At 35.8% G+C, this 19,347-nt stretch overlaps 2 protein-coding genes across 2 annotated transcripts; one reads left to right on the top strand and one right to left on the bottom strand.

The window, feature by feature from the left end:
* The first annotated feature begins 3,418 nt into the window (after nt 1–3,418).
* Nucleotides 3,419–9,959, top strand: LOC109242474 (protein OS-9 homolog). The gene is made up of 8 exons (XM_019409325.1): nt 3,419–3,631; nt 5,163–5,239; nt 6,504–6,704; nt 6,892–6,963; nt 7,569–7,684; nt 7,994–8,060; nt 8,141–8,247; nt 9,410–9,959. The coding sequence occupies exons 1-8, from the start codon at nt 3,541–3,543 to the stop codon at nt 9,675–9,677; spliced, it is 999 nt and encodes a 332-aa protein (XP_019264870.1). The 5' UTR covers nt 3,419–3,540; the 3' UTR covers nt 9,678–9,959.
* A 1,395-nt stretch (nt 9,960–11,354) lies between these two features.
* Nucleotides 11,355–18,684, bottom strand: LOC109242475 (NEDD8 ultimate buster 1). Its single transcript, XM_019409326.1, has 11 exons — nt 18,257–18,684; nt 16,559–16,681; nt 16,365–16,461; nt 15,904–15,939; nt 15,188–15,375; nt 14,978–15,080; nt 14,286–14,467; nt 14,114–14,191; nt 13,467–13,569; nt 12,291–12,384; nt 11,355–11,941 (listed from the first exon to the last, which is right to left on the bottom strand). The coding sequence occupies exons 1-11, from the start codon at nt 18,556–18,558 to the stop codon at nt 11,559–11,561; spliced, it is 1,689 nt and encodes a 562-aa protein (XP_019264871.1). The 5' UTR covers nt 18,559–18,684; the 3' UTR covers nt 11,355–11,558.
* Between the last annotated feature and the right edge of the window lie 663 nt (nt 18,685–19,347).

The following is a 19,347-nucleotide window of genomic DNA, read 5'->3' on the forward strand; positions in this document are numbered from 1 at the left end:
TCCACGAACTTTCTTCATGATTAAATTCTGGATTTAAGGTATGTATTTTACCGTATTTTTCTCTTTTATTTTATAATTTAATTTTATATACAAGCAAAGACAACAAAGTTTGATAATAACTCTAATGGAGTTTGTAAGAAATTATAACCACCTGAAGTGGTAAAATTTCTATGTCTTGCCATGATCAAATTCAGGTATGATTGTGGGCAAAGAATTGAAAACCCGTCGCATTGAATTTGCTCCATTCTCATTCCCTTAAGAGAATGTGATAGCACTATGTAATAAGTCTGAAAGAAGACAAAATTATTACCATAAAGGTATCAATGAATGTGGACGTGGTAATAGACGAAATTATAATCGTCATTATCGTGGTAATGAGAATAATAAGGATTCTCAAACTAAGCCTTCACTCTATGAAGTTAATGTTTGTCATCGATTTGACATAAGATTTCGTAAAGCACATACATATGACTATGGTCCATTCATGATGTGAATGTGACAACATGTGATTTATGAATACATATTCATTCTTGAAAGAATATGAACATGCTAGTGGTAGTGAATATACCACGCACTCACCTCTAGAAGGAGGTTTGAGATGATATAAGAAAACAATGTTCATTATTATGACATGAATGGTCATTGGTCACTTACCTATTGTACGCCAAAATATTTTGATAATGTGATTATTAAAGAATAACATTAATGCAAGAAACATATCTTGCATATAATTTTGACCATAACCATAATGGTATAACTTTCTCTTTAAAAGAGATATTCACCGTATGGATACTGATGAATATGTGATTGTACAAAATTAATTGAGAGCTCTAGAAGAGCCAATTATACTATTTTGGAGAAAATTAATTATCAATAAGACGTTGTGTTGTAGCAAGTCTCAAAGAAACTTATTGAGTTTCTAAAGTATTCGCGAAAGCGGTAGGTCATACTGAGACTATAAATAAAGGAAAGATTTAATATCTTCTATTACTACAACTTGTAGCGGGGTAATATGTATGTGAAAAGCTACCCGCTTTATTCTTCAGTTTGTACTACACAAACAAAAGAATGTCACAATAAAGAGAAGTTTATTGATATAAAAACCCATATCATAATAAACTTGGAGTTTATTGATAATTGCACACGTCATGGTGTAAATCTGAAGTTTATCAATATTGATAATTTATTCAGTTGGCATAGTTGGTTTACCCATATTAATTTAAGTATGATGTGCAAAAATAAAAGAGAATTCACATGGGTAAATATTAAAGAACTAGAAAGTTCTTTACGAATTCTCTTATGTTGGTTGTTCTCATTAATTAATATACCAACTAAAATTGGGATTGAATCCCATGAATGCTGGAAATATCAAAGGTGAATATTTGCCCATTCACCTGCCATGTATACCACATAAGATGCATCTATGAGATGGTTACATGTACGATTATTAATAACCCGCAACATGGTATTTTGCGAGGTAACTTGCTTAATAATTTAATTTCGAGCATAATTTCCAGATTTTCTATTCAAGAAGTTCATCTTCATAAGTTGGTTTACATCACAGTTGATTTAGCAAAATGATTTATTGAGTGCCTCCACTTAATAGCTAAACTATTGCTTATGAGAATAAAATTTTGTATATCAGTTTGATATACGTTATATACCAAAGTATATTATTTTCTCCCCTCACAAGTGGTTCAGGGTCAGGAACCTAATAATTCCATCTTATTATTATTGATGTGCGATGTATATTTTGATTAACACCATAACGCACAAAGGTGGATTCTCAAAGTTGAGGTAACAAGTTAGTTTTTCTAACATGGGGGGGGGGGGGGGGGTACATGATAAACAGTTGAGAAAAAGTTACGTGGAATGAATTATCATTTGTACATCTAGATCCTCGAATAAGATAATATGAACTTGAGGTTCATAAAAATATAATTCATCTGCAATATATTGCAAAGCATGCCAGACGCATTTGCTGACCCAAAGAAAGTAACTATATTCTCATTGCAAATGCTCCTATTAAGACCTAGAAGGACAAATCTGTGGTACGCTTAAGGCGTATAGATCGGTTTCAAATCAACTTCTTGATAAAGAAGATGAGCAAATGATCAAAATGATCATAATAAGGAGGCAAGTGATCTAGAAGATCACATGACATAACACTTCATAAAATCTCATGAGAGATTCAGGTACCTGAATATATGAATGAAGAGATCTCTATGTTATGTCTTTATGAAAAATAAGGAGGTTGGAACCGATATAAAATGTTTGTCGACGACATCTATAATAACGCTAAATATATATGAGGATCTTAAGTCTGGAGAAACAATTCAAGTAGAATTTGGTTTCATATGAAAGACATGTAGTTTTGAACATGTAGTTCAAACATTTGAAAGTATGAAGTCAATGGTATGTGCAATCAGTTTTCGATATCTTATATGTCTAGCATGACATGAAAACTTGATATGCATCTAAAGTCTATTATATGGCTTATATGACTTAACAATCCCTGAAGGATTTAAATTGCTTAAAGCATATAGAATTCATGGTCATGAAGTACTACATCCTCAGTGCAATTTATGCACAAATGTATCTTGCTATAACTATATGCATGATAATATGATAGCAAGGGTTTTCACCCCTATGTGAAGATATTGAAATGATGATTCCAACAAGATCATATGAAGACAATACATCTATCAGGGATGATGATTTCAAGGTGAAACAAATTCGTTGAAGTTAATATGGCTGGTTTGTTTATCAAATATCTACCAACGATCTTTTGAAGATGGTGCACAAGATTGGGATGCGAAGGCTCAAAGATGTGAATTGATGCTCTCATCAGGGGGAGTTAATATGCGTTGTACTCTTTTTTCCTTACAAGGTTTTGTCCAGCTGGGTTTTCCTTGCATGGTTTTTAACGAGGCAACCAATAGGCGCATTTCTATACATGTGTACTCTTTTTCCTTTTCTAGAATTTTTTTCCCATTGAGTTTTATTTTAGTTAAGATTTTAACGAGGCACATTATCTGTTGAATAGACATTCAGGGGGAGTGTTATAAATAAATTTTATTTATGGTGAATGTCTATATTTAGAGAGATTATAGGGTTTATTACTTGGTGGCTAAGTTACTCTCTCCCTATAAATAGAGGGTTCTATTCCAGTGTAAATCATCACAAATCAATAAGAATTCTCTCTTCTACTTTTCTTTGCAATACTATTCTTTCTTCTTTTATTGTTTCATAACAAAAAAAGGCTTAAGCACGAAAATACCTTGATAGGAAACAAATAGGAGTATATTTTAGCAAACTGTTTTTAAATTACCCGTAATTAATATTTCTGTTAGTGGGACCCAGAATCCACTTGTCAAACAATAAGAGGAGAAACATTCTGCCACGTAAGACTTGTGTTTCGTCATTCATCCAATCGTCGTTTCTACTCTTTGAAAGAAGAAAACAACAGTTCAATCCATAAGCAATTCTCTGTTTCGTAGACCACTCTATCTTATTCTGCACCAAAATTAGGGCTTCGAAATGAAGAAGATGAGATTGGCAATTCTACTTTTCACCATTAGTCTCTTATACGACAACGTTTATTCCACCCAGATAATATCTGCTCACACAGGTAGCCCTATATCTCAAGCACCTTCGTTGTAATTTTGAATGCTTAAGAGCAAAAAAAGGGCATTATAGATGTGATAATTGTATTTAAAATTGAATTTTTAAGTTTAGCTTGTCATTAGTTTTATTCCTGTTGGATTCTGTAGCTCATTATTTGCTTAATCTAAAGAGCTTATTAGGTATTTAGAATTTAGATCGTTAGGTATTTGGTTGAAGATTCAGTTTATTGTTTCTCTATCTTTGACTTGTGGACGTTTTTCTCTTTCTCTCTTTTTTTTGTTTTGTTTTAGAATAACTAATTTTAACTGAAATGGTTAATGAATTACTTAAACCAATTGATGTTTTTTGGAGGCTGAGTATTTACTAGTAGAAGCTTTAACTGGTTGATACTCTATAAAAGGGCAGCCCGGTGCACTAAGCTCCTGCTATGCGCGGGGTCCGGGGAAGGGCCGGTCCACGAGGGTCTATTGTACGCAACCTTACTCTGTATTTCTGCAAGAGGCTGTTTCCACCGCTTGAACCCGTGACCTCCTGGTCACATGACGGCAACTTTACCAGTTACGCCAAGGCTTCCCTTCTGGTTGATACTCTATGGGGAGCTAAATATTTACTACTCAACTCCGTCCCAATTTAGCTGATGTTGTTTGACTTGGTATGGATTTTACAAAGGAAGGAGGGCTTTTGAAACTTTTATTTAAAACAAGCCATAGACATTTCTGTGGCTGTAAATTATCACATTAAGGGCAAAATGAGAAGTTTAAAGTTAAATTGTTTCAAATATATCATTTTTCGGGACAGACTAAAAAGGAAAAAGTATCACATAAATTGGGACGGAGAGAGTACTAGAAGCTTTAACTAGTTGATGTTCTTGGAGGCTGAATATTTACTATAGTAGCTGGCTTGTGAGGTAGGCTTACCCCGTGCACTAAGTGCTGCCCAGCTCATGTTGGGGTAGGGGAAGAGTAGACGTATACACATGCTAGTCGCCAAAAGAGAAACTTTATCATCGCGCCAAGGCTTGACCTTCACTAGCTTGAGCTGACTAACTTTGAAAGTACTTTCTGACAAATTTTGGATTTTTGTGTTCTAGACGTACTCTCGATGAAATGAAGTTTTGTTCACAATAACCTTTTCGATTCTGCTGTTTTGAAGTTCAAGTTTGATACTCAAGCTGTATGTCTTGAAAATGGTCATAGTTTCAGGAAGTTGATGAGGCCTGTGCATCTTGGGATGTGTCTTCACGTCCTATTTTTTCAGTTGTTTGAGTAGTTTTTTTTTTAAGTCATAGAAAATCAATTTGAAAATAGTTCACTAATCTCGGAAAATGAGCCGCCATAACATGAAGCAAGAGAAGCAGCTAGAAGTACTGATTCACGCCCTTAAATTATTAATCATGACTGAAATAGTACTGTTCACTTGACTGTACTCTAGTGCTGACAAAGTTAACAATCTTGCTCAAAATAGAATACTTTCCACTAGAGTTCTTTGCTACTATTAGGTTGTAACTCTGGTGGTTGATTTCCTGTTTGTATCAGGTGCGTCTTTCAGTCGAAGTTCTAAAGAACCAAAATATAAGGTTGAATTTCATTCAGAAGACACACCCTTCATCCCGGTAAGTTATTTGTCATATCTTTCACTTTTTCAGATATTGAATTTTGTCACACCATGCACTTCAAAGCATTATATGCTTGCAAATATAATTTGATCTTTTACTAAAGAAGATTCTAAGGGGTCGTTTGGTACATGGGATAAGAATAATAATCCCGGGATAAAGTTTAGGATTAACTTTATCCCATGTAGGGTTTGAGATATTAGCTAATCCCAGGATAACTTTTACACTGAAATGGTGGGATGACCTATCCCCTATAAAAGGTATGATAACTAATCACATGGGATATCCCACCCCAGGATATCCCACCATCGTACCAAACGACCCCTAAAGTTGAGGCAAACAAGTACTACTTAAACTGTGTCCATATTTCTGTCCAAGAACTTCTAAGGTTTCCCGCGATTTTCCTGGGTATATATTTGGCAAGTCAGAAGGTTATGACAGGTTATTTCCTTTTGAGAATGGTAACAAGTTTTATATATCAATGTACAAAAACTGTGCAAAAATCATATGTACAGAAGTGAAGCAAAAACAAAAACCTATCGTTAGCTAATTACAAAGCTTCCAAAATTTCTAGGATAGATTCAGTATCCACTAAGGTTATGACAAGTTACTTCAAATTTCTAAATTCTTTTTTCTGCTTCATTCTTATTCCTCCCGTTTCTTAAAATTTGATTTCTAAAAGTTTGAGTTTGTAAGAGGTGGCTGAGGACACAAATGTAGATTGCTTTATCATTCACATTTTCTTTTAGGATACTATTTTTGCAAACTTGGCTTGCGCTATTACTTCTGAACCACAAAAAAAGAAACAATTTTTTATTGCTACACAATGTTTCCATACCCATACCTATCATCTGAAACTCAATACTTAATATCTGCTAATAACACATGAATAATTTTAGACCCTATTGTGCTTGAAACTACAATAAGAATTTAAATCTGTGTTAGTAATAAGTATGACGGATTACAGCAGGAAGCATGCTCAACAGCCTCTTTTGAGCAACGCATTAAAGAAGTATAGTGTCATCCTTTGAATCCTTTATTGGTGGCCAAGTGTGGGATAATGAGAAGATTTAGGCTTCTTTGCTACCTGAGGGAAAAGTACAACTAATTTTTTTCGTTAAGTTTCTACGAAACCAATTGGTGAAGGGAAAGTGAATACAGAATTTGACCTAATATTCTGAGCCAAATTATGAGGAGATGAAGGGTGAATTTACATGTATCATCATTCTAGAAATCTGATGTATGAGTTCACTCCATTTTGCAGGATGATGACCAGGAAGCTATTCTCATGCCCAACAAAGATGGAGAGAAGTTCCTGTGTTATTTGCCTAAAGTTGATAAACCGAAGATTGGTAAACCACTGACACCCAATATAAGCAGTTTGATCGTGGACACTGAGAAACGCATTAAGTGGAAGACACCAGATGAACTACTTGAAGTGCTGAAGGATCGTTGCCTTATCAGGGTGAGAATTCATCTAAGTCTTACCTTTCCACCTGACTTAAATAAATTAAATATCTACGGACCTTCTCCTAAGTACATAATCAATGAAAATTTATTCAACTATAAGTTTATACGGTCCGCTCTAGCTGATCTGTTAGGAGAAGTTGTCTAATTTTGTACAACAGTTATCTTATTAACCTTTCTTACAGCAAGAAGGGTGGTGGTCGTATGAATTCTGTTATGAGAACAAGTTGAGGCAAGTTCATTTGGAGGAGGAAAAGGTATGTCTTTACTTCACTATTAAATATGTGTTTTTCAGGCATTGATTTCTCAGAGTAACCATTGGTTTTCCCTCCAAGAATATTTTAAATATTTAATAGGCTGAGTCTTTGTTGCTGCCTTGCTAAAGCTCCCGTCATGTGACTGGTGGTGGATTGGTTTCTGAAAACTCAAAGGACTCCAACATTGAATAACAATTCTGTTATGTCTTAGGTTTCACTTATCTCGCCTTGCACCTTCTAAAACCACTTGCTTCCCTCTGTTCCCAAAGAGAAGTCCTTTTGTTCCCTCTTTTATTAAAAGATATCGGTGGTATTTAGCTAGCTTGTCTGCACCTTGACTAATCCACCGGGTATCTAGCCTGTAAAGCCACACACATTGCCAAGGTAATCCTGCCCACCAAGATTGGAGTAAATGAGGTTACACCAAGTGCTATAGCTGGGATTCACACGTGGGATCTCTAGATTGTTATTCCCATCTCTCAACCACTAGTCCATCCCATCCCATTCCTCCATTCATTTTGTATTTGTTATATGTATTATTTGATCAATTATTTACCTTATCAAAAGAATGTATTATTTGATTAAAGAAATATTTGTGCTTTCAGGTGGTTCAAGAATTTATCTTGGGTTACTATGATGCCGAAGCTACCGCAGCTTATCATCAGAATCGCTCAGATAATTCAGTGCTAAAGCATCCCCGTTCAAAAGATGCATCACAAAGGTATAGATACCGTAACTCTGAGTGAATAACTGGCTTAGAAGTAGTATACACCTTGGGCACATAGGGAGTCCGCTGACTACCGTTAAAAGCAGAAGCTTGTCAGTTTCAAGTTTCACCATAAGTACTTGGCTACAGAAAATAACTATAATTGAAACATTTATTCAATTTTACGAAATTCTTGGAATGTCTTTCTTGAACTTTTGAAGCACACTGCCTGATGCATGGCACTACTCAAATTTGCTGTGACAGATTAAAATTTTGAATTCCTTCTGCGAAATAATTCTTTTCTCCAACTCTTGACTTCTGTAGATATCATGCTCATATCTATACAAATGGTACCACATGTGATTTAACAAATGAGCCACGACAAACAGAGGTATGAAGCTATTCTTTTGCCTTTTTTTTTTTTTTAAAAAAATTTCAGAATTCTGTATTTTCTAATGGACTCAATTCCAGGTGAGGTTTGTTTGCTCAGACCCTAGAGCTATGATAAGCTCTATAACTGAATTATCCACCTGCAAGTACGCCCTCACCGTACACTGCCCAACCCTCTGCAAACACCCGTAAGTTACTTGACTTGGTGCCCGTTTGGATTGGCTTATTTTAAGTGCTTTTAAGCCAAAATAACTTTTAAGCTATTTTGTAGTGTTTGGATAGAGTAAAAAAGTGCTTTTAAGCCCTTGTTTTTAAGCTAAAATGACAAAAACAAGCCAAAAGCCAAAAGCTAGAATTCCTAACTTATGGCTTAAAAGTTATTTTGACTTAAAAGCCACTTAAAATAAGCCCATCCAAACGGGCTCTTGATCTTATGCCTGCTGACAAATGACAGCAAGCTGTCCTTACTTTTTTTTGGCTGACTTATTTCTGGTAGCTGTTTATATCTATGTCGATACTTGCTTTCATGATTAACTGCTGCTGAGGTATTGAGAGATCTAAGACTTCTCTGGGTAGGAAGTGAAAAATCCAGTTGTTTGTATTTTAGTGTCTACTGCTGGTCAAAAGCAATCATCAAGAAGTACCACAACCTGAAAAGATATGCTTATTCTAGGTCATGCAAACTCAGCAGACCACAATGTTACTCATATGGTGATACTGTAGGACTAAGATACTTCCTCCGTCCCAGTTTATGTGATATTGTTTGACAGAGCACGGAGTTTAAGAAAGAAAGACAGACTTTTGAAACTTGTGGTCTGAAACAAGGCATAGATATTTGTGTAGTTATAAATCATCTCAATAAGGGTAAAATGAAAACTTTAAAGTTAAATTATTTATAAATATAGAAGGTATCATTTTTGGGGGACAAAATGAAAGGGAAATTGCATCACATAAATTGGGATAGAGGAAGTAATTTTATATTTTTCTCCAATATTAGTTGCCGTAGGATTTTCTGATTATCTGATCGCCAGTTTTTGCGTGAGAGAGTCGCACTTGTAGGATTTGGTGCTTGATTGTGCTGTCTAGATGATCCAATTAAATAGGCGATTCAATGACGATGACTTGGCTATTCATATTTCATACACAAGATTTGTATATATCAGGAAATTAAAGGTTCCCTCTTCCATTATGATGCATTATGCTATGACTTCAAAAGTACGTCCATGCAATCATTTAAGTGTGCTTATCTTGACATTTATAGCTTGTTCTCCATATGAGCACATAGACAGCGCATTCACGTGTGCATTTTGCTTGTCAGCCTGTGCTCTGATCGTTAATTGTTCTATGCAGTCTCTTCCAGGAAGAGAGGCCAGTATGGCATACCATTAACTGTAATAAACTTCCGAAAGATTACAGAGAAGCAAAAGCGGAAGAAAACTTTGGACATGAAAATATTGCCATGGTGACAGACTCAGAATATCAGCCTTCGGTTGATTCAGACGAGCACGTGAAAGTGGAGGAAGACAATTCAAATGAACATGCCAAAGTGGAGGAAGACAATTTTGAAGATGAAAATATCACCATAGTGACTGACTTGGAGCATCAGCATGCGACATAAAGTAGACATGACAGATGAAGGGAATTTTTCTATCACTGCAGAAATGCTACACAGCTGCTCGACTTCAATCCTTTTTTCTGTTTTCTATTTACTTAGCTGATTCAATATAGAACTTTTAAAATGTAAAAAAAGAAACATTTTCTTAAGGTGCCATTTTAGTTTTACTTTTTTCTAAAGGGATAGAAGTCAGATTTCATTGGAGGAACTGTAATGTTGATAGAGAAAATATTCAAATACAAGAGTTTCGTTTCTTCTGTTCAAGAAGGGATATACTTTGCGGCATTTTAGCTCAGAATCATTCTAAAAACTTTGCATTACTTTAAGGACTCTGGATGATATGCTTAACTGCCGGCAGAATTAACTTCGTCTATTTTTCTCTTTTTAATTTCAATTTTATTGGGTTGTGTATGCAGAGTGTAATTACACAGAATTTTGTCTGGTTTGTTTTTTGAAGCAAGAAAATCCCACTCCTTCGTATGGAGAATACAAAGTGGCTCTTATGCGTAGCGAGGTAGACCGTCCGTAAGGCACACCACAAAATTACCATCTGGTGGCACGTACGCGTAGCAAACCAGACCGTCCGTATGGCTCACAATATTTGGGTAGGATTATGCGTACACATTATAGACCGTCCATAGCGAACCTTATCTTATGCGCTTTATAGACCGTCCATAGCGAACCTTATCTTATGCGCTTCATAGACCGTCCATAGGTTAACCTTCATTATCCACCTATGTGTTCACAAACCGTCCGTAGGGAACATACTTACGCATAAGTAACATTACAACAACATGCAACAGTCAATATCTTACAAGCTAGGTACTCCTGTCTATAACGTATAACTTCTTCTAGTACTTTCGGTAACTCTTAGTTCATATTCGGCAACTCATAATCCCTACTCATTAGCTTTAAGGAAACTTATAACTATTCTCGGATTTACCCATTCATTGTGACATACTATTAAAAGGCTTTACGCAGAATCAAAAGTTGTATAGAAATTTTTGCATTTTGTTTCTGTAATAAACTGAGATTTAGAGAGCTCCTACTAAGTAAGAACCCTTAATTTATCTTTGACTTTTTTTTATTAAGGATCCGTTTGGCCATAGATTTTGCCAAAATAAATTTGGATTTTATTTGGCAAACACATATTTGGCCATAGATTTTGGCTACATTTTGGCAAAATTCCAAATCCCAAATCCCAAACCAGGCCAAAATATCACTATTATATTTTTTAAAAATTGCCCTAAACTTTTGTATTTTATAAAAGAGCCCACCATTTATTATTTTGTAATAATGTTGCTTCATCTTAGTGTATCATGTAGTTCATTATAACAATGATAATTTTGTAACAAATTTATTTATATTCAGGACTATGATTTGCGATAATATAATGAATGTTATTGATAATGGTACTGTTGGGTATTTGTGATAGTTTTTAGAACTTGTAGGTACAAGTCATGTTTCATATTTTTCCAAAATAAATTTGGGAAATATGTTTTGAAAACTGATATCCAAACATTTTCATCTTCAAACCAAACTTCACCCAAATCAGATTTTTTTCAAAATAAATTTGGGAATCTTCGGCTAAACGCTAAGTATCAGAATGAAATGAAACAAAATATCGTAATCTAGATATTTCAGCTAGATCAGGAACAAGGAGAAGTTGAAATGGGGATGGGTCCAAAACTCTTTATCATAAACGCAAAAGACTATAAAGAAAAGGAAACACAAGCCATCAACTGAAGCTATTTCATTCAAGAACTAGGCTAAGATAATATACGCTAATACGCTATACACAGCAAACTTTCCAAGTCTGTCAAAACGTACTGTACTTTCGAAACTACGAAGACGGACCATCCTCAACATGTACTGTACTTTTAACTACGAAGATGGACGATTCTCTACGTTATCTCCTATAGTTACTAAAGCTAAGTATTCGTTTATAGCTTCACCTTCTTCAGTAACCTCAATGTCATAGTCAGAGTAAGCATCTCCTCTTAGTAATTCCCCAGTAATCGAATCTTCCATTTCCACATCACGCTCCTCAACTTTGTTATGACTTGGACCTCTAGCACTACTTGAACCTGTGTTAGCACCCGATCCGTTTTCACTTTGTTGGTCAGTTATAGGATTATTTGCATTGCCATCTTCCCCTTGATTGTTGTGTAGAGTATCATTTGCATTCTGATCTTCTGTTGCAGCAGAAGTAAGTAGATGATCTAGCGCAGCTTGTTTCGTGCCAAAAGTACGAACAGCTGCAGCCACTGCCAAAACAAAAACATTTATATATTACGTCAGCTCAAAGGACTGACACCGTAAAGATATATTTTCCACATATTAACCTCAAAGCATAACTCATGAAATTCCTCCAATCCCCCACAGCTTTTTGTCCTTTTCCATTTAAATTGGTGCCCGAGGACAGGTACGGACCAAGATGTGTGTGTTCTGTTTTCACTCGATACACATTTCTTAAAAGCTATTCTAACCATTATGTTGCCAAATCACCATGTAAATTAATCACTTCTATGGAAGAATAATGTGGTTATTAAGTCAAAAAAATGGTTCTAGTATACAATAAACAAATGCAAATATAAATTTAACAAATACAGATACCTGCTTCTCTGGGGAAACCCATGGATACAATTTCTTCAATAACAGCATTCTCTGCTTGACGTAACCTTTTCTTCTTCCTTGACTCAATATGTATCTGCATTACGAAAAGAGGAAGTAGATACCAAAGATATTCTTCGATAAATCTGCACTACGAGTCAGATTGATTAATCGTATTTTGTGGGCACCATTTTGAAAATATATCAAAGAGGCAATTCCAGTGTTATTAGTGGCAGTATTGTATTCTAATATTGTAGATTTCTATCTTCATGTTGTTCTTTTCGCTTTGTTTTCTTTTATCTTGTTCTCGTTATTGCTTGTTGCTACTGCTCTTTTCTCATTTTTCCTCGTGCCGAAGGTATATAGGAAACAACCTCCCTATATTCATTGTAGGGGTAAAATATGCGTACTATCTACCCTCCCTAGACCCCACTTGTGGGACTATGCCGGGTTTTTTGTTGTTGTTATCAAAGAGGCATTTCCATGCCACGAATTGTCGAAGCATGGGCTATCTACTAAGGAACGAACCTAGCAGTTGTAAATACAACTTTCTCCTAAAATAAGTAAACGGTTGAATTTATTCAATTGCACAGCGCCAGCAAAATCAGGAGCTAATTCCCCGATTGACAAGCTAGCCGAAGTTTTTTTGGTAAGTCAAATTTTCATTAGAACTACAAAGGTGTCTATATGACTCTAACACGAGTTGATCACCAGAGTCACTCGCTCTACTTCTAAAGATAGATAACAAAAAGTTAGGGACTCTCAGCTGCCGAGGTGGCGTAGTGATAGGCGAGAGCAACTGAGCAGTAAAAAACAAAAGCAGGCATTTGTCAAATTTACCAATTATCTATTTTGAGTTCATACAAATCATTAAAGCAAGATATCCGGACCCATATTTCCTGATATCTCGAGATATTCATTCTCTACCAAAAAAAAGGAAGTAGAGAAGCTGAAGATTTCTCTTGGTCGACTTCTGACAGTAATAATTACCGGGACTTTGTAACATTTGAATTATCACTGACTGATCATGCAAACCTAGATCCAAGTAACTGATAAGACACAGCCCAGAAAATTCCCAAAATTAACAAATTTGTATCAAATTGGATTAGTATCTAATACCTCAGTAAGTACTCGACTAATAGCTTCACATGGGCATTATATTCATGCCAGAAAATTTACCTGTATCGAAGCATTAGCTTCCGGATTTGTCAAGTCATCCAGAGCTTTTTGTGTATCATTTTCATTTCGTCGAAGTGCTTCTGCAGCAAGCTCTTTCTCAAACCTGGTGTTCAGGAATATGTATGAGATTTACAAAAATATCGGGTCACTCAAGACTTAACATAAGCATGCTTAGGATAAATGGATAAAAGAAGCACAGTCATTCTGGTTTATCAACCAAATGCACTGTTTGCTAGTCGAAAAAGTTCTCTATCAGGTTTTCTAATCCAGTTTAGTAATGAGCATAAAAAGTAGTTTAAGTCGAATGGCGTACAACCTCTGGAAGAAATTGCTTAAGTTAGTACTCCCTCCGTCCCAATTTGTGCGGCACTCTTTCCTTTTTAGCCAGTCCAAACAAGAATAGCACATTTTCTTATTTAGAAATAATTTGTCTTTAAAATTACTATACCCTCAACAAATTGATTTACAGCCGCACAAATATCTATGATTTGTTTATTAGACTACAGGTTTCAAAAACTTTCATTTCTTAAACTTCTTACAAAGCCAAACACCACCACATGAATTGGGACAGAGGGAGTAGCTTTCCTGTGTAAGGGAAACAAGAAATGTCTCCACTTGAATGATCTTGTGATACAAGTCTTACTTACCCAATTGACACCAATTCATTCAGTCTCTCGAGATCAACAGCTTTTCCGAGGGGAGTCGTTCCATAACCCTTTTGATCTCTACAGTTTATATGATAAAGAGAGTTTAAGTAATGTAGCAAGTGTTAAGAAAATATACAGAGAGGAATTATATTTTAAACAAATATGAACTCACTTGATCTCCTTCCGCCGCCTGATGTCGTCCTCCCTTTGCCTTGCTTTCTTTTCTTTCTCCTCAACAAGAAAATCAACAGCACTTTCTACTACTTGATTGTTCATGCGCAGGGCTCTCTTGGCATCTCGTTCCTTGTAGCCCATACTCAAAAGTAAGGACAAAGCTTCATCTGGAATTTGAAGCTGTTTTTTAAATAAATAAAAAAAAGACAAAAAATGGATTAACTGTTTATCGTTACTGAGAAAATAAGTATGAAGAATTAACCAAGAGAGAAACAACAAGAGCTGGTATTCCAAAAGAAGAGAAGCAATAGATGTGTGAAGAACCATTCGGCCTAACGCAACCTTAAAAGCTAATAGCTCACGAGGCGGATTGCCCTAGACCTATAAGGAGACCACAACTCATTCTCTCAACCAATGTGGGACTTAACAAGATGTGTATGTAAGCCGTATAAACCAATAAGTCGGCAACACAAGCAAAGCGCTAATTAAGCCAACAAAGCCACAGCACATTAACACAAGTACGCATGCAAGAAGACCAGAGAGAAATGGAAGCAAAAGCAGACACTGGAGAAGAATATATTATATCCTACAAAGAACTGAAAACATTTATCCCGATATCTGTCTATCAGTACAAACAGCAATAGCCAACCGTCATCAGCTTTACCAGAAGAAAAAAAAAGACAGGCTAACCTGCAAAAACTTGGCTTGAGCAGATGTCAAGGACTTTCTAGATTTTTCAATCTGACCGCTATGATATGCCACTACTCCTTCTAGCAGCTCCAACCTCAAATGTCTATATAAAGAAGATATGGAAGCAAATAATTTTAAAATAATGTTGCAAGGAACTGTTTCCAGCATTGTACACAAGCAGTATCAATCTGTGTTTAAGGGATTACTCACAGAGCAATCTCCGGGTATCGTCCTTTTTGAAGCAGTCTGAGACGACTAGCTTCCTTCCCATGAGAACGCTCAAGCCCTTCTCTAGCTTTTGCAAGGCGGACTCCAGCAACTGAGAGCCAGCTGATATCTCGGAGCATAAGGTAGCACCACACCATGTCTATTTGCAGAATCGGCACATTGTCAACCATCTGAAAAGCCAAAGAGGAAGGACGGAATCATCAGAAAACAGCTATAAAGCAAATTTAAGCAGATCAGTGAATAAAGAAATACGCCACAAAATGTTTTCATATATCATTGGAAAAACAACTTGTATGAGTTGCCTGTAAATTATCTGCCTAAACATACATTTTCTATCTGCTGAAACGCTGAGCACTATTCACAAGATAATCTACCCATTCAAGGAAACAACAAATACACAGATCAAATGAACGGAGAAGAGTAAGTAAGGAAGTTCTGTGACTTTATTGCAGTAAAAAACTATATCATCTTCTTTCATTCATTTCCTATAGTTTTTCATAATATATCACTCAAAAGTCCGAGGTCACTTTTTCACATCAATTCTTGGAGGAATTCAAATTGCGAGCCATACCTCCCAAGTTAATCACTGAATAACAAACATTCAGAGCTCTCATCCTAATAACAATATTGCGCAAAATAACAGCACTCAATTTGAACGGAAAGGATAATATATTTTGGAAGAAAGAAATCTAACATACCTCGATGAGTTTCTGGTTGCAGAGAGAGAAGGCTTCCTGCAAAAGAGAAACCACTTCCATATGAGCATTCAACCAGATATTTAAATAATATTGTAGTTCAAAAAATCAGGAATGTGCAATATGGTCTTCACAACAAGAAGAACACAATCTCTCACGACACTGACAACTGGACACTAGAAACAGCACAAGCAAGGAGCTATAGTGGAAAATTGATGCCATAACCACAAGTCAAACAAAAATATAGGTCACAAGTTCCCTATGTGCATGGACTATCCAAAATGCTGCCCCACCCCTGTCGGGTCCTCCAAAAATGCTACTATTGGAGGATCCGACACACAGCCGGCAATATTTTCCGAGAGTCCGAGCAACATACAGATTCGGGCATCCTTTGTATGACAACATCAGAATCTTGTACTTGACTTAAAAGACAGGAAATAGCAAGAAAAAGATTAGGCACTAACTTCTCCCATAGTCAGCACTTCTAGTGCTTCTTTATAATTCTTCTTCCTCATCAAGACTTTTGCATTTGTATGAAGCATTAGGCCCATCATTATTGCTCTGGAAAACAAAAAGGAAATGAAAACAACAGATTGTGTGTCATTCATAGTCAATATGAACCAATTTGCTAATAGGTTAAGAAAAAAACATTGTATACCGTTGATCAGTCTCAGTTCCCAGTTGCACCTTTTGTCCACTCTGATTTTCGAGCTCCAGATTGAAATCTTCAACAGGTAATGAGCCATCCGCGTGTCTCTTCGAGAGAGAAGTAGCAGCAGCCCTATAATTTAAATCATATCAGAAGTTAGCTAGAAAAGAACAGATGAATAATGTCTTGTCCAGGCAAAGAAGTAACTGGCTTAAAATAGAGGCTGCAAGAGCTTTATACATTTACTAAGAAGGAAACAAACTTAAGCAAGATCACAAAGAAATAGTTTCTTCCTCCAGGAAAATATCATCAAGTGTAAGAGTGTTATAAACCCCAATTATAAGTACATTGGCATGTTCGACACGTCTATACCACCAAAGCTACTCTCATTTTTATTTCTTTTTAGCCCGTCCTCCCCAGACCCCACTGGTGGGATCTGGGGTAGGGGTAAGGTCTGCGTACAGTCTACCCTCCCCAGACCCCACTGGTGGGATTTACCGGGTTGTTGTTGTTGTTGTTGTTTAGCCCGTCCAGCCCCGGCATATATATTCTTCTTCATATCGATATGAAAGAGCTAGCAACATCAGAGCAAATAAGTAGAAATCTAAATATTTATTCCAGTCTCTGTCCTGCAAAAATAAATCATAGCTACTACGTCACAACTCACTACCTAAAGGGTCATCATACCACAGCAATTAGAATTCCCATACTCAGTGGATATACCACAGATGAACAAAAATAAACAAAACATACAGACAGAAATAAAGACAGACCTCCCCACACATATAACGATCATCAGAATCAGATTTTTTTTGGATAACCGAATCCCGAGGGCTTGTGACACACGGTTCGAAACTCAATGGATAAAGGGCCTGCACCTCCACCCTTCTCCACTTAAAATACTACCTTTTGTCCGCAGAGGGTTCGAACCATGACATGTGCCAAACCCACAAGTCATGTGCTGGGCTCTTACAGCTAGACCAATACCCGGGGCTCATCAGAATCAGATATAAATAGCAGCTAAATCAGACTACTTTCACTCTGATCATAATTCCAAAATAGAACTCACAACCCTTAGCAAATAGAATCCCCAAGTCAAACTCCGCGGAGACATACAACAAATACACAAATAGATGAACGAAAAGAAACAGCCCCCCCCCCCCACCCCACCCCACCCAAACACACACACACACAAAAATCGTCAGAAGCAAAAATCAATTCCGTGTACCAAAGATATAAGCTAAACAAGACACTACTTTCACTCTGATCACACAAATTTAAAAAAAAAAAAAAAACTCAAATAATTAAACAATAAAGCCCATCAAGTGAATCAAGAAAAACAGTAGACTAACATAAAAACACAAACTTTAAATAACAAAACTCACATAATTTAATAATAAAACTCAAAATCCATCAAGTAAATAACATAAAGAATGACTAAAAAGACACTAACTTTAGCCTTGAAAGTCTACTGCAACGCTCTTCCTCAGCCAAAAATTCTTCTTTTACACACAAAAATCATCATCGGAATAAAAAAATCAATTCTATGTACCATTGTAGATGCTATAAAAGCCACTATTTTCACACTGATCACACAATTTAAAGAACAAAACTCACATAATCAAACAATAAAACTCAAAACCCATCAACAGAATCAACAAAACAACATAAAAGAATGACTAAAAGATTAACAAAAAAATTACTAACTTTAGCCTTGAAAGCCTAGTGCAACGTTCTTCCTCAGCCAAAGATTCATCTTTTACAGACTTGCCTTGATCAATAGAAACCTTAGAAGCCAAAATCTTTGCATTATTTTTAAAACCCAATTGACTTAATTTCTCAGTTCCATCACCATCTTTCAACAATTTACCAGCACATATAAGATTGATCGTTTCAAGGCCTGATTTTTTGGCAATTTCTTCTCTTAACATTGGAATTGTCCATTCTTCTAATTCTACTTCTAGTATTCCACTCCATACCCCACCTATCTTCAATTTTGCTGACCCCATATATGCTTATTTTGCAGAGAAGAAATAAAATTGTACGTATAATTTGAAGTCTTTTAACTGTGTGTTTTTATGGAGAAAGTAGGAGAAGAGACTTGGAAGAGAGAGTCATCTTTAATTACTCTATTTGTTTGGACTTGGGAATCTTGTTTATATATATATATATACTATTTAGATATTAGCGGTATTTTTATTATCCTACAACGTTTAACTTCAAGACAATTCAGTATATTTTTATTCTGAAAAATGGGATTGTAAAATTAAAATTCAGGATGTATTGGCTAATTCCTAAATAGCGACCCTCTAGAATGGCTACTTGGTGTCATTTCTACCTAAAAAGTGTACAGGTTTTGGAGTTTGGACTGCGTCTTTGTTGGATGGTTTTTTACACAGATAGCCTGCCGGAATCACAATTTATTTTTTCTGCCCGGTATATATAGATTGTATACTAATTATATACGATTATATATAAATTATATATATATATATTTATATATATATATATTTATATACCCATTCGCTATATTTAATTTAAGTGACTAGATGGGCGGTAAATTATATTAATTGTTCACTTAAAAGCCATCTAAGTTCTTTTGAGGGTCATTTGTAGTGCATGTGTTTTTAGCTGGGAATGAAAATAGAGGAAATATAAACTAAAATAAAAGATCACTTTCTTGCTCAATTAATTGATGAGAAAAAGTTGAGAAAAATAAGGGAGAATTACATAAACATCTCCCAAGATTTTGACTTGTAAAGCACATTACTTCCCTCCCCCCTCCCCCCTCCCCCCTC

The sequence above is a fragment of the Nicotiana attenuata genome, unplaced genomic scaffold, assembly GCF_001879085.1.
Source record: "Nicotiana attenuata strain UT unplaced genomic scaffold, NIATTr2, whole genome shotgun sequence".
Taxonomy (NCBI): Eukaryota; Viridiplantae; Streptophyta; class Magnoliopsida; order Solanales; family Solanaceae; genus Nicotiana; species Nicotiana attenuata.

Excerpts from the sequence above, each read along its gene's own strand:
- LOC109242474 (XM_019409325.1), top strand. The coding sequence starts at position 3,541 with ATGAAGAAGATGAGATTGGCAATTCTACTTTTCACCATTAGTCTCTTA. Across the intron at positions 5,240-6,503 it reads AAGACACACCCTTCATCCCG|GATGATGACCAGGAAGCTAT; the intron begins GTAAGTTATTTG and ends TCCATTTTGCAG. Across the intron at positions 8,061-8,140 it reads ATGAGCCACGACAAACAGAG|GTGAGGTTTGTTTGCTCAGA; the intron begins GTATGAAGCTAT and ends ACTCAATTCCAG.
- LOC109242475 (XM_019409326.1), bottom strand. The coding sequence starts at position 18,558 with ATGGGGTCAGCAAAATTGAAGATAGGTGGGGTATGGAGTGGAATACTA. Across the intron at positions 15,376-15,903 it reads GCAACCAGAAACTCATCGAG|ATGGTTGACAATGTGCCGAT; the intron begins GTATGTTAGATT and ends TTGGCTTTTCAG. Across the intron at positions 14,468-14,977 it reads CTCAAGCCAAGTTTTTGCAG|CTTCAAATTCCAGATGAAGC; the intron begins GTTAGCCTGTCT and ends TTTAAAAAACAG.